The 16,432-nt window shown below is 35.2% G+C and overlaps 4 protein-coding genes across 5 annotated transcripts in view; 3 read left to right on the forward strand and 1 right to left on the reverse strand.

Annotated features, from left to right (window-relative positions):
• The window catches only part of LOC104709887 (DNA annealing helicase and endonuclease ZRANB3-like), a 9,947-nt gene extending 5,917 nt beyond the window's left edge, over nucleotides 1–4,030 (forward strand). The window contains exons 17-30 of the mRNA XM_010426428.2: nucleotides 578–679; nucleotides 775–885; nucleotides 1,003–1,068; nucleotides 1,143–1,241; nucleotides 1,400–1,561; nucleotides 1,758–1,898; nucleotides 1,971–2,048; nucleotides 2,315–2,626; nucleotides 2,703–2,890; nucleotides 2,974–3,076; nucleotides 3,195–3,340; nucleotides 3,473–3,552; nucleotides 3,651–3,832; nucleotides 3,932–4,030. Coding sequence (XP_010424730.1) covers nucleotides 578–679; nucleotides 775–885; nucleotides 1,003–1,068; nucleotides 1,143–1,241; nucleotides 1,400–1,561; nucleotides 1,758–1,898; nucleotides 1,971–2,048; nucleotides 2,315–2,626; nucleotides 2,703–2,890; nucleotides 2,974–3,076; nucleotides 3,195–3,340; nucleotides 3,473–3,552; nucleotides 3,651–3,832; nucleotides 3,932–4,030 — 1,869 coding nt within the window. The remainder of the gene's footprint in view (nucleotides 1–577; nucleotides 680–774; nucleotides 886–1,002; nucleotides 1,069–1,142; nucleotides 1,242–1,399; nucleotides 1,562–1,757; nucleotides 1,899–1,970; nucleotides 2,049–2,314; nucleotides 2,627–2,702; nucleotides 2,891–2,973; nucleotides 3,077–3,194; nucleotides 3,341–3,472; nucleotides 3,553–3,650; nucleotides 3,833–3,931) is intronic.
• LOC104708320 (flavin-containing monooxygenase FMO GS-OX-like 9) lies at nucleotides 5,632–8,598 on the forward strand. Its single transcript, XM_010424868.1, has 7 exons — nucleotides 5,632–6,325; nucleotides 6,472–6,542; nucleotides 6,640–6,798; nucleotides 6,883–6,965; nucleotides 7,726–7,861; nucleotides 7,968–8,141; nucleotides 8,258–8,598. The coding sequence occupies exons 1-7, from the start codon at nucleotides 5,746–5,748 to the stop codon at nucleotides 8,438–8,440; spliced, it is 1,386 nt and encodes a 461-aa protein (XP_010423170.1). The 5' UTR covers nucleotides 5,632–5,745; the 3' UTR covers nucleotides 8,441–8,598.
• LOC104708321 lies at nucleotides 8,816–11,934 on the reverse strand. Of its 2 annotated transcripts, none has more exons than XM_010424870.2 (4): nucleotides 11,478–11,934; nucleotides 10,801–11,084; nucleotides 10,177–10,714; nucleotides 8,816–10,067 (listed from the first exon to the last, which is right to left on the reverse strand). In XM_010424870.2, exons 2-4 carry the CDS (start codon nucleotides 11,044–11,046, stop codon nucleotides 9,004–9,006), a joined length of 1,848 nt encoding a protein of 615 aa, XP_010423172.1. In that variant the 5' UTR covers nucleotides 11,047–11,084; nucleotides 11,478–11,934; the 3' UTR covers nucleotides 8,816–9,003. The 2 variants fall into 2 exon arrangements, with proteins under 2 accessions (XP_010423172.1, XP_010423171.1); XM_010424869.2 differs by having other exon boundaries at nucleotides 11,360–11,934.
• LOC104709888 (formin-like protein 20) overlaps nucleotides 14,061–16,432 on the forward strand; it is a 10,167-nt gene continuing 7,795 nt past the window's right edge. Inside the window, exons 1-2 of the mRNA XM_019228831.1 lie at nucleotides 14,061–14,730; nucleotides 15,192–15,663. Of these exons, the coding sequence (XP_019084376.1) occupies nucleotides 14,658–14,730; nucleotides 15,192–15,663 (545 nt within the window). The 5' untranslated portion in view covers nucleotides 14,061–14,657. The remainder of the gene's footprint in view (nucleotides 14,731–15,191; nucleotides 15,664–16,432) is intronic.

A 16,432-nucleotide genomic window follows, 5' to 3' on the forward strand; every position in this document is an offset into this window, starting at 1 on the left:
TACTGAATCACTGTGGTCCATACAATGTTTTAACACATGCTGCCTTTTTAAGTATAGATCAAAATGCTCGTGGATCAAATGAAGCTGGACATGTAGACGCAGAGAACTCTGAAGGCCCTGAGAGTATGTTTTGACTAAATTCTTTCCATAGGTGTCAAGATATAATTTTTTTTGCATATATTTGCACTCTTTTTCATTTTATCCTTTTGTTGTGCTTTAGCTGACAAAGAGAATCAACTATGTGGGAAACTTTCCTATCAACAACTTGGCATTGCAAAGCTTTCTGCCTTTCGTGAATGGTTATCCCTACATCCACTTCTATCAAGATTGGATTATACCCCAGAAGAAATTGATGGAGACACAAGTTCAACTAAAATGGTCATTTTTGCACATCACCACAAGGTTCTGGATGGAATTCAGGTTAGTATGCTTCAATCTCATCATTAAATCTTTGAAAATTTCAAAACTGTATATCTGTCTGCTAGTTAAACTTGTTATAATAACGATGCAGCTCATGTAACATATTATGAGCTAGTAGTTTTCTGTTAAAATTTCACTTGTGATTATTGATTTTCAGGAATTTATATGTGATAAAGGGATTGGTTTCGTCCGCATTGATGGGATGACATTGCCAAGAGATAGACAATTGGCTGTACAGTCATTTCAGTTTTCTAGTGAGGTATGCACAATATGTCCTATATGTTTATTAACTCTTGAATTGATTGTGCTTGCGAGGATGTGTGGTATTTGACTATGCTATGGCTCTCACTCCAGGTAAAAGTTGCAATTATTGGCGTAGAAGCTGGGGGAGTTGGACTTGATTTTTCAGCAGCACAAAATGTTGTGTTCGTTGAATTGCCTAAAACACCGTCACTGTTGCTTCAGGTATTTTTGATGTACTGCTCTTTTTGTACTCTTAACTTCTTGTTTTCTCGTTCCTAAACCTATTCTGCAAACACGGTAAGGCTGCTAGATGCATAATCAATTGATTACATTTTGAAGGCAGAGGATAGAGCACATAGGCGAGGTCAGACAAGTGCAGTCAATGTATACATCATTTGCGCAAAGGTAAACTTGTTTGCTGCTGCGATATTAGTCACTTGAAGCTATCCATTATACTTGAATTGGATACTATGTAACAGGATACTATGGACGAGACAAATTGGCAAAATCTGAACAAGAAGTTGCACCGTATTTCATCTACTACTGATGGAAAATATGATGGGAAGACCGAAATTGAAGTATCTCCCAAATCTCTGCTCTTTTTCTCAATTCTCAGTAAACTACTGTCCTTGCCTTAGATTTTCACAACACATAGAGGCTTATTCATATGTCATAGGCTTAATTTTATTCACATGACAACCATTAGTTTGTATGATAAAAATTGGTATCTGGGCAGATTGAAAGAGCATATATTTTCAAGCCTGCTGAAGAAAGCAGTGAAAGAGAAGTTCTTGAAGCGCAACCATCAAAAGCTAATACTGTAGTAGCTGATAAGATTGTTGAAAGCTGTGAAGATTTGGGATCTGGGACAGATGTATCAAATACTATTGATCTTAAGGTTTATTTCTTCTTGACTTGTCATTGATCAAACAAATTGGACCTTTATGACCTCTGAATTTATCTTTCGTACACCATGAATTAAGCAAGCCAAATGTCTCTTTGATTATGGAACTCAGATGTGTCACTGATTATGGTACTCAGATATCACTCGTTTTGGCTGAATGGTTTTTTAATTTTTTTTTTGGCCAAAGCAGGACGACCTGATTTCTCATTTGGATATATTAGAAGCGTGTCCTTTTGATGAAAATGGTTCCGGCTCTGAGATGAGGTCTTCTGGAAGCATTTCTTCTACTATGTTAGACCAGGAAAACCAAGAAAATCATCAGCCTGAAATTGTATGAATTTAAAGGTCTATTTTTCTTCTCTAACATGTCCTAAAATTTATATATAATTTTCTTATGATGCAGTTTATTGCTGATGATGGGCTTGTGAAAGAAGATGATTCCAGTTCCATTTATCCACTTGTCGATCCCCTGCGATTTGAGGTAAAGTTTAAAGTCTGCATTGGTTCTTCTTATTTTATCCGTTATTCTTGTTGCCTTTGGACGTTGGTGGTCATGAAATATAGTTATGTCAAGGAGGCCAAATTTGGTGAATCCACTGCATATTTTCAGTCTCGTGTCAGTTCTAAGTTTATCAGATCTAGGCTGTAGTCTGATTCTTACTTCTATTATGAAATTTTATCAAATATCATGATCTTTACTTGTTTGGAGCTGACAACACATATGAATCGGATATTAAATTCTTTTAGGTGAGCCAAAACACTGGAAGAATTCATTTATATTCTTGCATTCCTGGGAAAGATCCACGACCAAGGCCTTGCTTCGAGAACTTCCGACCAGAAGAGATTGAAGCAAGCAATTTAAGTCAGGGTATCAATAAAGAAACAAGTCCTGAATCCAATACGGATGATACGGTTCATGTACTTGCTATTTTAGAATTTCTGAAAGAGTGGAAATCATTACGGCCAATCGAAAAGCGGAAACTACTTGGAAAGCCTTTACAATTACCTCTGTCACTGGAGTTAAGCTACTTGAGTGAAAGTGCTAGCCACAACAGCGAGGTATATCTTCAAGCTAAATTTCTTTTTTCCGAATATATGATTCCAACATAACTATATTGAGAGTTTTCTGCATCAGGGATTGCTCAGGGGAGGGAGCAAAAGACGAAACACACCGTTTTCTGAGATCAGTATTCCTTTACCTGCAAGTGCAGTGTGGAAAAAGGTCAACCTTAGAAGTGGACACCAAAGAAAGGAAAAAGAATACACCCAAGCTTGGAGTATGAGTAACGAACCACTCTGTAAACTCTGTCAAAAGCCCTGCAAGTGAGTGAATACATGGTTTACTTACTGATTGATGGTTTTTGGTCACTGTTTTAATTGAACTTTAAATTCTTTTTTTATTCTAGGGGAAACAACGCCAAGGAGCCTGAGTATTTTGAGGATCTTTTCTGTGATCTTGCATGCTATGAAGATTACCGAATAAGAACAAGCGGCAGATATATTCGCCAGGTTTTTCTTGGTCATCTTTCATTATTTAATGCATATTAGTTTTGATTAGAAGAGTTTCATATCTTTTAACATATAAATTTTAATGCATCACTAAGAGGTGTAAGGTTTCAAATCTCAGGAACTTTTCCAGATAGAACATGGAATTTGCACAAACTGCAAATTAGACTGCCACCAACTCGTCAGACGGTTAAGGCCTTTACCACTGGAAAAACGCCGTAAATACATAAACCAAGTTGCTCCTGAATTGTTTGCCCGGAAGAACTTGTGAGCCATTCAAACCCAATTTTTTGCTTGTATTTCTCTTACAATGTCATATAAGGAGTTTAATCACTGCATTGAACATACAAATTTTTTTTTTGAAATTCAATTTTTTAATTTTCTCCTCTAATGTCAAAGGCTTGAAACCCTGGTCACTGATCCAACCGAGGGAAATGCGTGGCATGCAGATCATATCATTCCAGTGTACCAAGGTGGAGGTAAGTCAGAATCTTTTACACTAGACCACTCAATAAACATATTCATATGGTAACTCAACTAACTGAACAAGTTTTCTCGAAATTTGGATCATGGATAGGCGAGTGTCGGCTAGAGAACATGAGGACACTTTGTGTGGCATGTCATGCCGATGTCACTGCAGCTCAATGCGTGGAACGTAAAGTGATACGGTCCGAAGCCAGAAAACAACTCAAAAACACTTTAAAAGAACTCAGAAACATACCAAAGCAAACAGATCTCTCGGCTGACGACTGCACAAAGGTATTGATTATGAAAACAAATTCAAATGACATGAGGGGACTATTACAATACATGGCAAGACTCGTTGTAGCATTAAACTTTTGTTATGTATGTTTTCAGGAGACTGATTCAGTAACCGATGAAGAGGAAGATGAGCTTTTGGTTGAAGTTCCCGGTAGTTCTTACTCCATAGATCAGAAAATCAATCATGCCTCGTAAAAATACTCATTTTTTTTTTTTACTTGTCAGTAAATGGAACTCTCAGTGACAAAGCAACGGTTCTGTTTGTATGATTGTATCTCTGTAATCACATTTTTGCTTGGAATGAAAGATTAGTTTCTCGGCAGTTTCTTGTCAAGAAAGCAAAGTGGTCAGCCTAATTTTTTTTATGGTAAAAATTTCTTCTACATTGTAGTTTTGTACCTGTTTTAAATTCCATATCTCCGGATTTTTTTGTATCTGTTAACATATACGTAGTATATAATGAGTACATGTTCATATATATTCCTTATGTCCAAAGCGACAAATATATAACATCCAAAAAAGAAGTTAATTATTGAAAATACTCACACTTCATGTTTCTATTTAAATAAATATAAATAAAATTCGTTGTGTAATTAAGAAGCAAAGGATGTTCCAATGGGGCGAAAATCAGATACTAGAAAAACAAAGAGTGGATCCAATGCTATATTACGTTACGTATCAATATCATCATTGTTTTATTACATATAACTGAAATGGTAATTATAGTATTCTAGGCAAAAGATCTTCAAATGCTGATCGATCGCAAATAAAAAATATGTTTTGGTTCCTTTAAAGTTCATGAGGATGGGATCATAATAAAGAGGCCAGTGAAATAATTGTTGATGTTTCCTTTCCTTTAAGACTTACTCTTTCCAATCTGATGTATATACAATTATACATACTTAATACTATTTAGATTCAATCATTCATGGATCTCAAAATGTTTGTAGATTTTGCTCGTCAATTTTACTATATAAACTTATAATGGTAAGTATATTACATTTTAATCATTTATTTATACTGTATATTTATATTTAAGTATTTCGATTTTAGAAAAACATAGGTTGGTAATGTTTCCAACAAACCCTAAGCACAGCTTTTAACAGCAAGATGAGTTTTCTTTGAGTTAGAGGGACACAATAGCCATTATTTTGTGTCTCAAGACTGTTTTCCTTTTTTAACTTGGTTGGAAAGGGTTTACTAACTTTTTGTCTCACTTTTTCTTATATTAATATCTCTTCTTAGATTTGATATTCTCTAGTCGGCACGTAACTCACACAACTTTTTTATATATTATCTCCGACGTTAAGTTTCTCACATTTACAAATGCAGAACCAAAACTATTTCGAAAAATGTAAAAATGTTAATTAAACAATTTTGAATTAATCTCAAATTATTAAATTCATTCAGAAAGCAGTATTTTTGTAAACGATGAACACTGTAGCTTCCTACGATAGCCAAGCTAATTATAGTTACCATTTTTAGCATACAACTAAGTAATCAAATACCCAAGCCATGATATAGTATATTAAAATTGTTTCCTAAGCAAAATGATGATTTTTAAAATTAATTATGATTCTCTTTTGCTGAAAAACAAAAAAGAACAAAAAAAGTTTTGAAACATTAGCTTCCACGTAGAGATATAAATTTGACCTACAAAAAATTGTCATAACGGTGGATCGGTCAGAGTTTTCGAGTTTTAAAAGTATATATATAAAAGATTATGAGTGTAATAATTATAAAACCAGCAAAAAGTAAATAAATAAAGAGAAATATGAAACATGACATATCGAGTAGTAGTAGTGAGAAAGTCTTAAATTTCAACTATAAAAACATCGGGGGAGAGACCACATAAAGAAACCAAATCAAGAAGCCACTTCAAATTTATCTTTCTTCAAACTAATAAGAATATGGTTTCGGTGACATCAGAAGCATCAAGAAGCCGATCAAAGAAGGTATGTGTCATCGGAGCTGGACCGGCGGGGCTAGTCTCCGCAAGGGAGCTAAGAAAAGAAGGGCACAAAGTGGTGGTATTGGAGCAAAACGGCGACGTAGGAGGGCAATGGTTGTATCAACCAAACGTAGAAGAAGAAGATCCATTAGGAAGAAGTAGTGGTTCCATTAATGGTGAACTTAAGGTCCATAGCAGCATTTACTCTTCCTTGAGGCTAACCTCACCGAGAGAGATAATGGGTTATTCGGATTTTCCGTTTGTGGCGAAGAAAGGGAGAGACATGAGGAGGTTTCCAGGGCATAAGGAGCTTTGGTTGTATCTTAAGGACTTTTGTGAAGCTTTTGGGTTAAGAGAGATGATTAGGTTTAATGTTAAGGTTGAGTTTGTAAGGGAAGAAGAAGAAGATGATGATGGTGTAAAGAGGTGGATTGTGAGAAGTAAAGAGAAGTTAAGTGGTAAGGTTTTGGAAGAGATCTTTGATGCTGTTGTTGTCGCTACTGGTCATTACTCCCACCCTAGATTGCCCAATATTAAAGGTATATTATCTATTGAATTCAATAGTTACTAGTTGATCACATTTGTTGATTATTTTACTATTTTTGATCCCTCTATTTTTCATTTGCTATTTATGTAAATATGTATGGTTACTGATTTGTCTTTCATGATTATTTGGTGGCTATAGGAATGGATTCTTGGAAAAGGAAGCAAATCCATAGCCATGTTTACAGGGTGCCTGATCCATTTCGTAATGAGGTGATTGAATATCTCTATATCCTCTTAAATTTGGTGATGGATTATAATGGTTATGAGTTATGACTTATAATGATAGTGATGGTCATGATGGTGATAGGTGGTGGTGGTGGTTGGGAACTCAATGAGTGGACAAGACATATCAATGGAGCTTGTGGAAGTGGCAAAGGAAGTTCATTTAAGTTCCAAGACACTTGATATATCGTCTGGCCTTTCCAAAGTCATTTCCAAACACCCAAACCTTCTTATTCACCCACAGGTTTTCTTCACTTTAATATATATGATATGTGTGTCACTTTAATTTTGATTTAAAAGTTCGAAATCTTTGATTTTCATTTCGTAGATTGAAACTTTAGAGGATGATGGGAGAGTCATTTTTGTGGATGGATCTTGGGTCGTCGCTGATACTATTTTATATTGCACCGGGTAAGATAGAATGGATAAACAAAAGATCTTTAATTTGATTGATTTGGTTAGCGTTAAAAAAAAAAACAATTGTTCTTGAAAGCTGAAGAATAGACTAATTGCTACCTTTTGTTTCCGTTAGAGAAGACAAATAGATAATGATGATTAAGTTTCCTTTGATAGTGTGATTTAACCGTAACTAAGTTAAATTAATTTGTTGTGTGGCTATGTGGGGTATTGTGGTCTTCATCGACATCGTACACTCACTATACATTGCTTCATGTAATAAATAAAAGAAAATTAATTTCAATTTTTTTTGCTATATCAATAATTCCAATTTTAATCAGTAAGATAAAAGCAGGAAATTAAATTAAAAATAATAATGGTTGATCATTGGGATCTGCATGATTTGTTCGTAACTTATATATTAGTCCTAATCCAGTTTGGTCAGAAAAAAAGAAGAAGATATTTGTCCTACTCCTACTAGATACAAATCATTTATATAAATATCAACTTTCTTGTTATTAAACATATCAAAACATTACATATATTCTTAACTAAAATGCGGGACTCATAAAGCCAGATTGAGTGGGATACAAATCTTTTTATACATTGGTCTTCTCAATTCACTACACCTAGTTCTTGGGGACATCATAGACAAAATATAACCAAATTTTTGTCATTTGTTTTGAATTTCTCAAATTGTATAGTACTACTAGTATATATTGTTTACTTTGATAATACTAATAATAATAGTGTTTGGGGGACCAAAAAAACACAGGTACTCGTACAAGTTTCCATTTCTTGAGAGTAAAGGAAGAATAGAAGTTGATGATGATAGAGTTGGTCCACTCTTCGAACATACTTTCCCTCCTTGTCTCTCCCCTTCTCTCTCCTTTGTCGGTATCCCCAGAAAGGTCTCATCTTTCATCTTTTGGTTTTTAGGGACTATACAAATCATTAACATTCACTCTAAGATAAAAAAAAAAAGTTTATTGGTGGTATTTTCTTTTTTTGTTGCAGTTAATAGGATTCCCATTCTTTGAAGCACAAGCAAAATGGATAGCTCAAGTTTTGTCCGGGAAGTCATCTCTTCCTTCTTCTGACCAAATGTTACAATCCGTGGCAGAGTTTTATCGGTCAAGAGATCTTGCTGGAGTCCCTAAACACAACACTCACGACATTGCTGATTTCACGGTAAGTTATACCTAAATCCCTATACAAACAGAATATATTATTTCTCTTATACTCTTGATTTCATGTCCTAGCTAAAGACAGTTTTGTGTTATATGTTTTGAACCTTTTTTCTATAGTATTGCGATAAATACGCGGACTATGTTGGGTTTCCGCATTTGGAAGAATGGAGAAAGCTACTATGTTTGTCTGCTCTCAATAATTCTCAGGAGAATCTTGAGACTTATCGCGATTCTTGGGATGATCATGAACTCTTACAAGAAGCTCTTCAAAGCTCTCATTTTACAAACCTCAATTCTTGAAATACTACTTATTTGTCGTTATGTTAGAAAGAAAAGAGTTTATATATATCCATACATTTTATACATTTGTTTGTTGTTTCTTTCTTTTATCTAGTTTGGTCTGCCTATGTTTCTGGTTGATATTTATATCCATACATTTATACATTTGTTTCATTCAATATGGTCTAGTATTCACAACCATGGTCAATGTGATCTATATTTTTAAAACCATATCAATTTGGTTATAAACATTTTCCTCAAAAATCAGACACCATATGATGAGGAAAAACCAAAGCTTTAACTTAATGTATGAACCAAGAATCAAGGTAATGTAAAAGACTGGTTATGATGGTTCATCTAAGTAGCTTTGAACTTTGTTCGGTACCATCTCTAGTCTAAAAAAACACAGTCATTGGCATTAGAGGAACTAATATTCTAGAAGTTTAGTTTCTCCTATGTAGTCTTCATCTCTAGAACAAGACTTGTTACAAAAAGCATCATCAGTAAGAGTAAGACTCTTAATTCTCCAAAAGAAAAACATGAAGCAAACTATAGCAAGGGATGTAATTACTTCTTTAGTTTGGCTATACTACTTGGTTGATGATCATGTGAGTAAAATTAGCAGCAGGAATTCTAGAGCTTCGTCTTCGCTTTTTCAAAGCTCCCCAATAAACGCCTGTTTTTTCTTCCCCCCAAAAAGTAAAAGCATCTATTGGTTTAGGAGGAGAGCTTTTGCGCTTGTTCTTGAGGAACCTGCAATTCCACTTTAGTTCAGATGCTTCAATTAGCTTTCCTAGTACCTGCATATCCTCATTGGCTTCACATTCTGAAAATGTGCCTATACTCGCGTTATCATCGTCCTGGTCATCTTTGCATTTCGGCTTTCCCTGCCTGGCCCGGCTTCCCCTCTGCTTCCCAAGGACAACGCTAGAGACTGCTGCTCCTTTGTCTGAAGAGTTCCATCTCAGACCTGTCTCGTGCTCCTCTAGCTTCTTCTCTCTTTGCATCTTTGCAACCGAAGAAGAAATCTCGGCGAACCAAAGAAGATTTCTGCCCAAGGAAGTAATATAATCAGTGGCTGACTTTCTAGACATATGTACTATAGCCTCAGCTGCACACACTTCTTGATAATTTCCCTCTCTAACAAGAGATATCTTTCTGCTCTTCTTCCGTTTAATTCTTCCACTCTTTCTCGCAACTACTTTTTGACCCTTACTGGACTTCATTTGTGATTTACAACACCTTTTCTTTCCTAAATTGGTCCCCTTTTCTGCAGATTTTGCCTCAGACAAAGAACTTAAACTCCCTTTCTGCATACTCGTTTGATTGCTTTGAGATTCTGAGCTGGCTTGAGCACTCAAGTGCGGGTCATTGTTTGAGCCTTTGAAAGTTTTGTTGCTTTGACAAAGTTTTACCTTCTTCTTTGACCTTGAGCCTCTCATGAATGACTTAAATCGCTTGTCCAAAAGTAAAGTGCTAGTTGAACATGGTAGAGCTTGAACATTCACTCGCGGCTGATTTGAACTGTGTTTTCCATGAACCGTAACCGATGAACACTCATGTCGTTTCTCGGTTTCAAACTTCTGAACAATGGTTGTTACTTCATCGTCAGATGAAAGGGGAGACATATTCAAGTCAATTACGTTATCTGTTCAAAAGAAGTATCACATCAATTAAACCTTCCATATATCAAGAAAGTGTGACAAAAATGCTTGAGAAAAGAACCAATATGTAAACATATAGTTCCATTTTCTTACCTTCTCGACATTTAACAGATCCTTGCGCTTCATTCATCCCGTTGAAACCTTTTAATGAACTTTCTCCCTCATTCTTTGTATCAGAACCTTCTCTAATCCCATTTGATGTAACTGGACTCAAGAACTGACTGAACACATTATCTGAATGTTCCTCGATCTTGGCCGGTTCATTCAAATCAAGTTGTAGCTTACCCGAATCCAAAGACCTTCTCAGAGATTGCTCTTTCAAAAAGTTTGGAGCATCATGGACTCCTCCATGCATATCATTATACTCAAAAACTGGTACTTCCAGATCCAAGAGCTTCTTCTCAAACTTCTCAACATTGTTATCTACAAGACGCTCAGCTTCCATATGGTAAGGAATGTCTTCTTCATGAGGCAAATACCTAGTTTGATAAGCAGAGATGCTCGAACTCATCCAGTGTGCTCTAGGGATAGGGAAAGCAGGATTTAAGTACAAGGCGTTTTGATGTTGAGTTCCCTCCATTTCCATCATCAATTCCTTCTGCCTTCGGTACAGACGATGAAGCTCATAGATCTACAATGGAAAAAAAGTATCAAACTCTTTAACTTGGAGGAAACAAGAAACACCCCAAGATAACGCATGAAAAAAAGAAAACACACCTGACTTCCAAAGACAGATTCATGTACAAGCATGGTGTGTCTCAACGAATCTTTCACTTGGCTAAGATAAAGATCACCATACAACAAAGAGAGTGTATCATCATCAACATTCAGGTTCACGCCGTAACTATTATTGGTTAAGACCGAATCAGTGTTCTGTGCAGGACACAAACTCCAGCCAGTTCTCGCATCCGTATTGTCACGGTTTGAGAAATAGCACCCCGGGAAAAAGCTGTTCTGCTGCATTTTTTTTCATTCACTTAACACAGTCTTGAGCAAGATCGCTGTACCAAGAAAGAAAGAAAAAAAGAAACAATTTTATCAACTTGCATGAACCAATAATTTTCATAAGGAATCAAAAAATCTGCTTTTTATTCTTATCTATCTATAGTTGCAAATGTGGAGGAAGATGAGCTTGTAGATAAAAGATCTCAAAGACTATTTGTTGACAGAAACATCACAAGTGTTTGAAGGTTAAGATAAAGAAGAAAAAAAAGCTTTCTAAAGCAATAAGAAACGAATAAAAACAAGCCACTGTTAACTAACATCAACGACCTACCTAAGTAAGAAGGAAGCAAAAGATGAAACTTTTGAGTTAGATATCTGCAGAAGAAGAAACCCAGAAACCTTATATAATCAGTAAAGTGACAAGACACAAGAAGAGAGAAAGGATCTACCTTTAGAAAAAGAAAAAAACAAGAACAAAAGAAAGGTTTTTCTGAGATTTTCAGCTCAAAGCTTCTTTCTTTAGTTGAGGAAGATGCTGAGAAAACAGAGAGAATAAAGAAAGAAAGAAAGAAAAAAGATTGTCTTTTTATTTTCTCGGGAAAATGCAAAAAAAGGAGAAAGTGGGATACACCCCCAAAAGAACAGGGGATCTCTCTCTATATGTATCTTTTAATCTTTAATGTTACAAGTGCGTCCGAGAGATCTGCTGGGCCATTATTATCTTTGGACGAAGAAAGAGATTGGATTGCAGGGAATTTGTAGAATTTTCTCAGGAAACAAACAGAAGAAGCGAAACATGGGACTTGGAGGAGAGACAGAGACTTGTGCTGTGCTGTTCTGTGAGAAAAGAAGAAGAAGAAAAATATTATTAGTACTTTTTTCGTCTCTCTCTCATTCTTTCTTCTTCCTCTTTGTCTTTTTCTTACATTTAATGTCTCTCTCTCTCCTCACTTTCCCCCAAGTCCTGAGAGGAAAAAATTATTCTCCTTTTATAATTTTGTACATCGAAACAAGTGAAAAAAACTACTGCCTTTTTCAAAAAATTTTTGTTTTAAAATATAGGATATTTTCAAGTTTTTATAGAACTTTTAGATTAGTTTAATATTTTATATTATATAATATTATTTCTGATTAGTTGAACTTATTAAAAATAAAATTTTTTAATCTGTATGCTTTTATTAAAATATCCTATATTTTAATACAGAGTGATTATTACTAAAAACACTTTACAAATTTACACAGATCCAGCAAACCAATCCTAATTTGTTGGAAGATTAAAATCAATCTTTTTTAAGACAAACCATCTATCTGGTCGAACCGGTTTGAAGAGCGATTTTGAGGGCTTATTATTTTCTTGTTATTAAAAGACAAAGACACGCTCCCATCTCTCGACAACCCCAACCGGAGGAGGTTTTTTTAAAAAAGAATCGTCCGAACAGCGACATCGGATTAGGAATCAAACAGACGGATTCAGTAGACCATATCACCGATTCAAATCACAGAACCCTAAGAATCAATCGCATAGACTTCTGTTGTTGACTTGTTAAACAGCATCTAAAAGAGACACGTGACTCTTTTAGTCAGGAAGATCAATGGGCTGTTAACTATACTTAAGCCCAACTATTTTATATGGATCTCAGTTAGGAAGACCAATGGGCCGTTAACCGTTTTTTAAGATATAAAAAGTCGTTTTTGTTGTTTGATTATGTTAAAAAATTTTAACATCCGTGTTTAAGGGGAGGTATTGGTTTAGGATTTAGAAAGAATTTTAATGACTTTATGTTCTTGCTGATTGTTAGAATCATAGAAAATTGAAAGTTAAAAATGAAGGATTCTAAGAGATTGTTTAGGAAGTTTTTTAAAATCTTGATGATTTGTTTTTTCTAATCTTGTAAAATCTTTCTATTTGATGAAAGAGTTTTCATGACTTTTGTTATGAAGGAAATGATATAAAATCCTAAACCAATAACATAAAATTTGAATTCATTAACAATCCAAGATTCTTTTGTTTTACTTGAATAACATAAAACTTTTAATGACTTTATAAAACTCTTAATCCAATAACACTAGATTTATCAAGATTTTAGATAACTTTTTACAAATCCACAACCAATAACACCAAATTTTTAAAGAGTTTTTAAAAGTCTTGATTGAATAACAACATAGTTTACCTAACTTTTAAAGTCATTAAAATTCTTTCTAAATCCTAAACCAATACCTCCCCCTTAGTTAAAACATCATATATTTTGGAACTGAGGAAATATTAGTTTTTTCTTATTATTATTTTTTATTTCATTTATACAATTAGTATTCAGTTTCACAGCAAAATTTATATCTGTCAAAATTTATATCATATATACTCATATAGACAAATTACTGTCCTCTCTATGATCGATTGATAAAAGAAGGGAGCCGTTTGAAAGGATCAAAAAGACGATCCCCTTTATTAAAGTTTTTTTTATTAACATCACTATATTAAAAAACACATTACACATATATATATACATGAACCAATTATAAATGTGGTAAGTACGTACGTACACGGAACACGGTTCACAAACAAGAAAATGTGAATGTGTTTAATGGCTTGTTCGCATATGAATGAATGAATGAATGATATTAGGAATTTCTAAAAATGACGTGTTTTAGACAGATGGGAAAATCCCCAAGTTGAAATTTAATTATTATTGTTATGATCGTAAGAAACGTAGTTGTTATTTTTTTTTAAAAGTACTAATATCCACGTAGGATGAGACAGACACCTAGAGAGTAGAGAACGGTCTTGTCTTCGTCTCGTCTGTCAAAAAAAAAATCCGAACCGAGTCTTTGTTGCCTTTTTCTCTAAACTGTGTCTAAAGTCGTCGTCCACTTACGCTTTTGGTTCGTGTTCCGTAGAGTTCAATTTCAATTACACAACACAACTATGGTTACGAATCCAAAAAAGTTTTTTTTTTGTTTGCTATTATTAAATACCTCTAAAAAAATGAAAAACACTTTTGTAAATAAATAACAAATAAAAAATAAAATAAATTAATTAAATTGAGAAAAAAACTGCTGGAAGATTTGTCGAAATCTCGTATCTTTGTTCGTTCTATTTTGTAATTCTGAGCTTCGTCTTTCTCCTTATTTTCACCTGAAATTCTTCATCTCACTGTCACTTCCTTCTCTCTCTTTTAGATTTTTCATTTTATTTTTTTAACAAACTATTTGATTAGCTTCGAAGATTCTTTGTTTTCCACGATTCGGCATTGTACATAGAGAGAGAGAGAGAGAGATCGATTCAATTTGAAACCAAAAAAAAAAAGTATTTTGGTAAAATTTCCTGAACTTTTTTGGGGTTGGCGTTGTGATTACGACTTGCGTTGTTTCCAAAATTGGATTATAGAGAGGAGAATAATTCTGGGAATTGGGTCTTTATCATGATGCTCTTGTAATTTTGCAAAATTTGTCTACTTTTTGGGCTTAGGGGGGGTGAAAAAAAAATTAGGGTTTGTGAGGTGAATTTAGAGGGGGGAAGAAAGGGATCTGGGGTTTAGGTCAACGGAATTGGAGCAGTCGAGAATGATCTCTTTGTTGGTTTACTAAATCCGACGGTTTGGATCTGATCGCGGGAGAGACAGCGCCACCGGATGGCGCTGTTCCGTCGCTTCTTCTACAAGAAGCCTCCGGATCGCCTTCTCGAGATCTCGGAGCGTGTTTATGGTATTTTTACTCTTTTATTGAATTCTTCTGTTTCAAGGATCAACAAACAAAAAAGCATCTCGAAACTTGCTATAATAATATGGACGCATTTGTATCAAAATTGCTAATGAGCTTCTGGTTGGTTGGAGGGGTTTTGGCAGTTTAATTGCGTTGAGAATTTCGAGTGTACCTTTTTGCAAATTGGAGCTTAGCTGAACTTGTCTCTCTTTGAATTAAAGAGGTTTCTTAGGAATCCGAATCTCTTTGATGACAATTTATATCTTTGTGGGATATTCTTCTATTGTGTGTGTGTGTGTGACACGAACCAAGAAATTAAAAAAAACTGTGCTTTCCTTTAATGTTCGACAATGATACTTCTACATTGTATTCAGTGACAATAGTCTCAAAGCTATAGGAATTATGTGTTTGAGTTTCCAGGTTTCTGAGCTGATCGTCTCTTGTTTCTTTTTTTTGTTTTGCAGTTTTTGACTGCTGTTTCTCTAGCGATGTTATGGGGGAGGATGAGTACAAAGTATACTTGGGTGGCATCGTGGCGCAGCTTCAGGATCATTTCCCAGAAGCATCTTTCATGGTGTTTAATTTTAGAGAAGGGGAACAACGAAGTCAAATATCAGACGTGTTGTCTCAATACGATATGACTGTAATGGATTATCCACGGCAGTATGAGAGTTGCCCGCTTTTACCTCTCGAAATGATCCATCACTTCCTACGATCGAGTGAAAGCTGGTTATCGTTGGAAGGTCAACAAAATGTTCTCTTGATGCATTGTGAAAGAGGTGGTTGGCCTGTTCTTGCCTTCATGTTATCGGGGCTTTTATTGTACAGAAAACAGTATCATGGTGAGCAGAAGACTCTTGAGATGGTACACAAACAGGCTCCTAAGGAGCTTCTTCATCTATTGTCGCCTCTAAACCCACACCCTTCTCAACTCAGATATCTTCAGTACATTTCTAGGAGAAATTTAGGCTCTGACTGGCCTCCTTCAGACACGCCTCTTCTTTTGGATTGCTTGATTCTCAGAGATCTCCCACATTTTGAAGAGAGAAAAGGTTGCAGACCAATTCTACGCGTTTATGGGCAGGATCCTAAAGCCCGAACCAACAGGAGTTCCATACTTCTCTTCTCCACATTAAAGACAAAGAAACACACTCGTCTCTACCAACAGGTACCTTTAGACCATTGTATCTTAGTGACATATTGCTCAATATGATCATCACACTGATTTATGCACAGGAAACTGAACTTGAGACGGTGGTGTAGTTTGCCACTTATGAGAATTAAAAACATTAATAAAAGATAGTTTAGAGTTTGGGAGTTCGTTTATTCCAATGAAATGCTCATATGTGTGATCTCATCTGCAGGAAGAGTGTATCCTGGTAAAATTAGATATACAGTGCCGCGTTCAAGGGGATGTTGTTCTGGAATGTATACATTTGCATGATGATTTTGTGACTGAGGAGATTGTCTTTAGAATCATGTTCCACACGGCATTTGTGCGTGCTAATATTTTAATGGTCCACCGCGATGAGATGGATATACTTTGGGATGCAAAGGACCAGTTCCCAAAAGAATTTAAGGCAGAGGTAGGCCGTTGTGAAAATATTCTCTGATCATCTTTTGAATAAGGCTGTTAAGTTTGAATGCATACTCATATATGTATCAGGTACTTTTCTCTGGCGCTGATGCCGTGGTGCCTACTATC

This window comes from Camelina sativa, chromosome 8, assembly GCF_000633955.1.
Source record: "Camelina sativa cultivar DH55 chromosome 8, Cs, whole genome shotgun sequence".
NCBI lineage: Eukaryota > Viridiplantae > Streptophyta > Magnoliopsida > Brassicales > Brassicaceae > Camelina > Camelina sativa.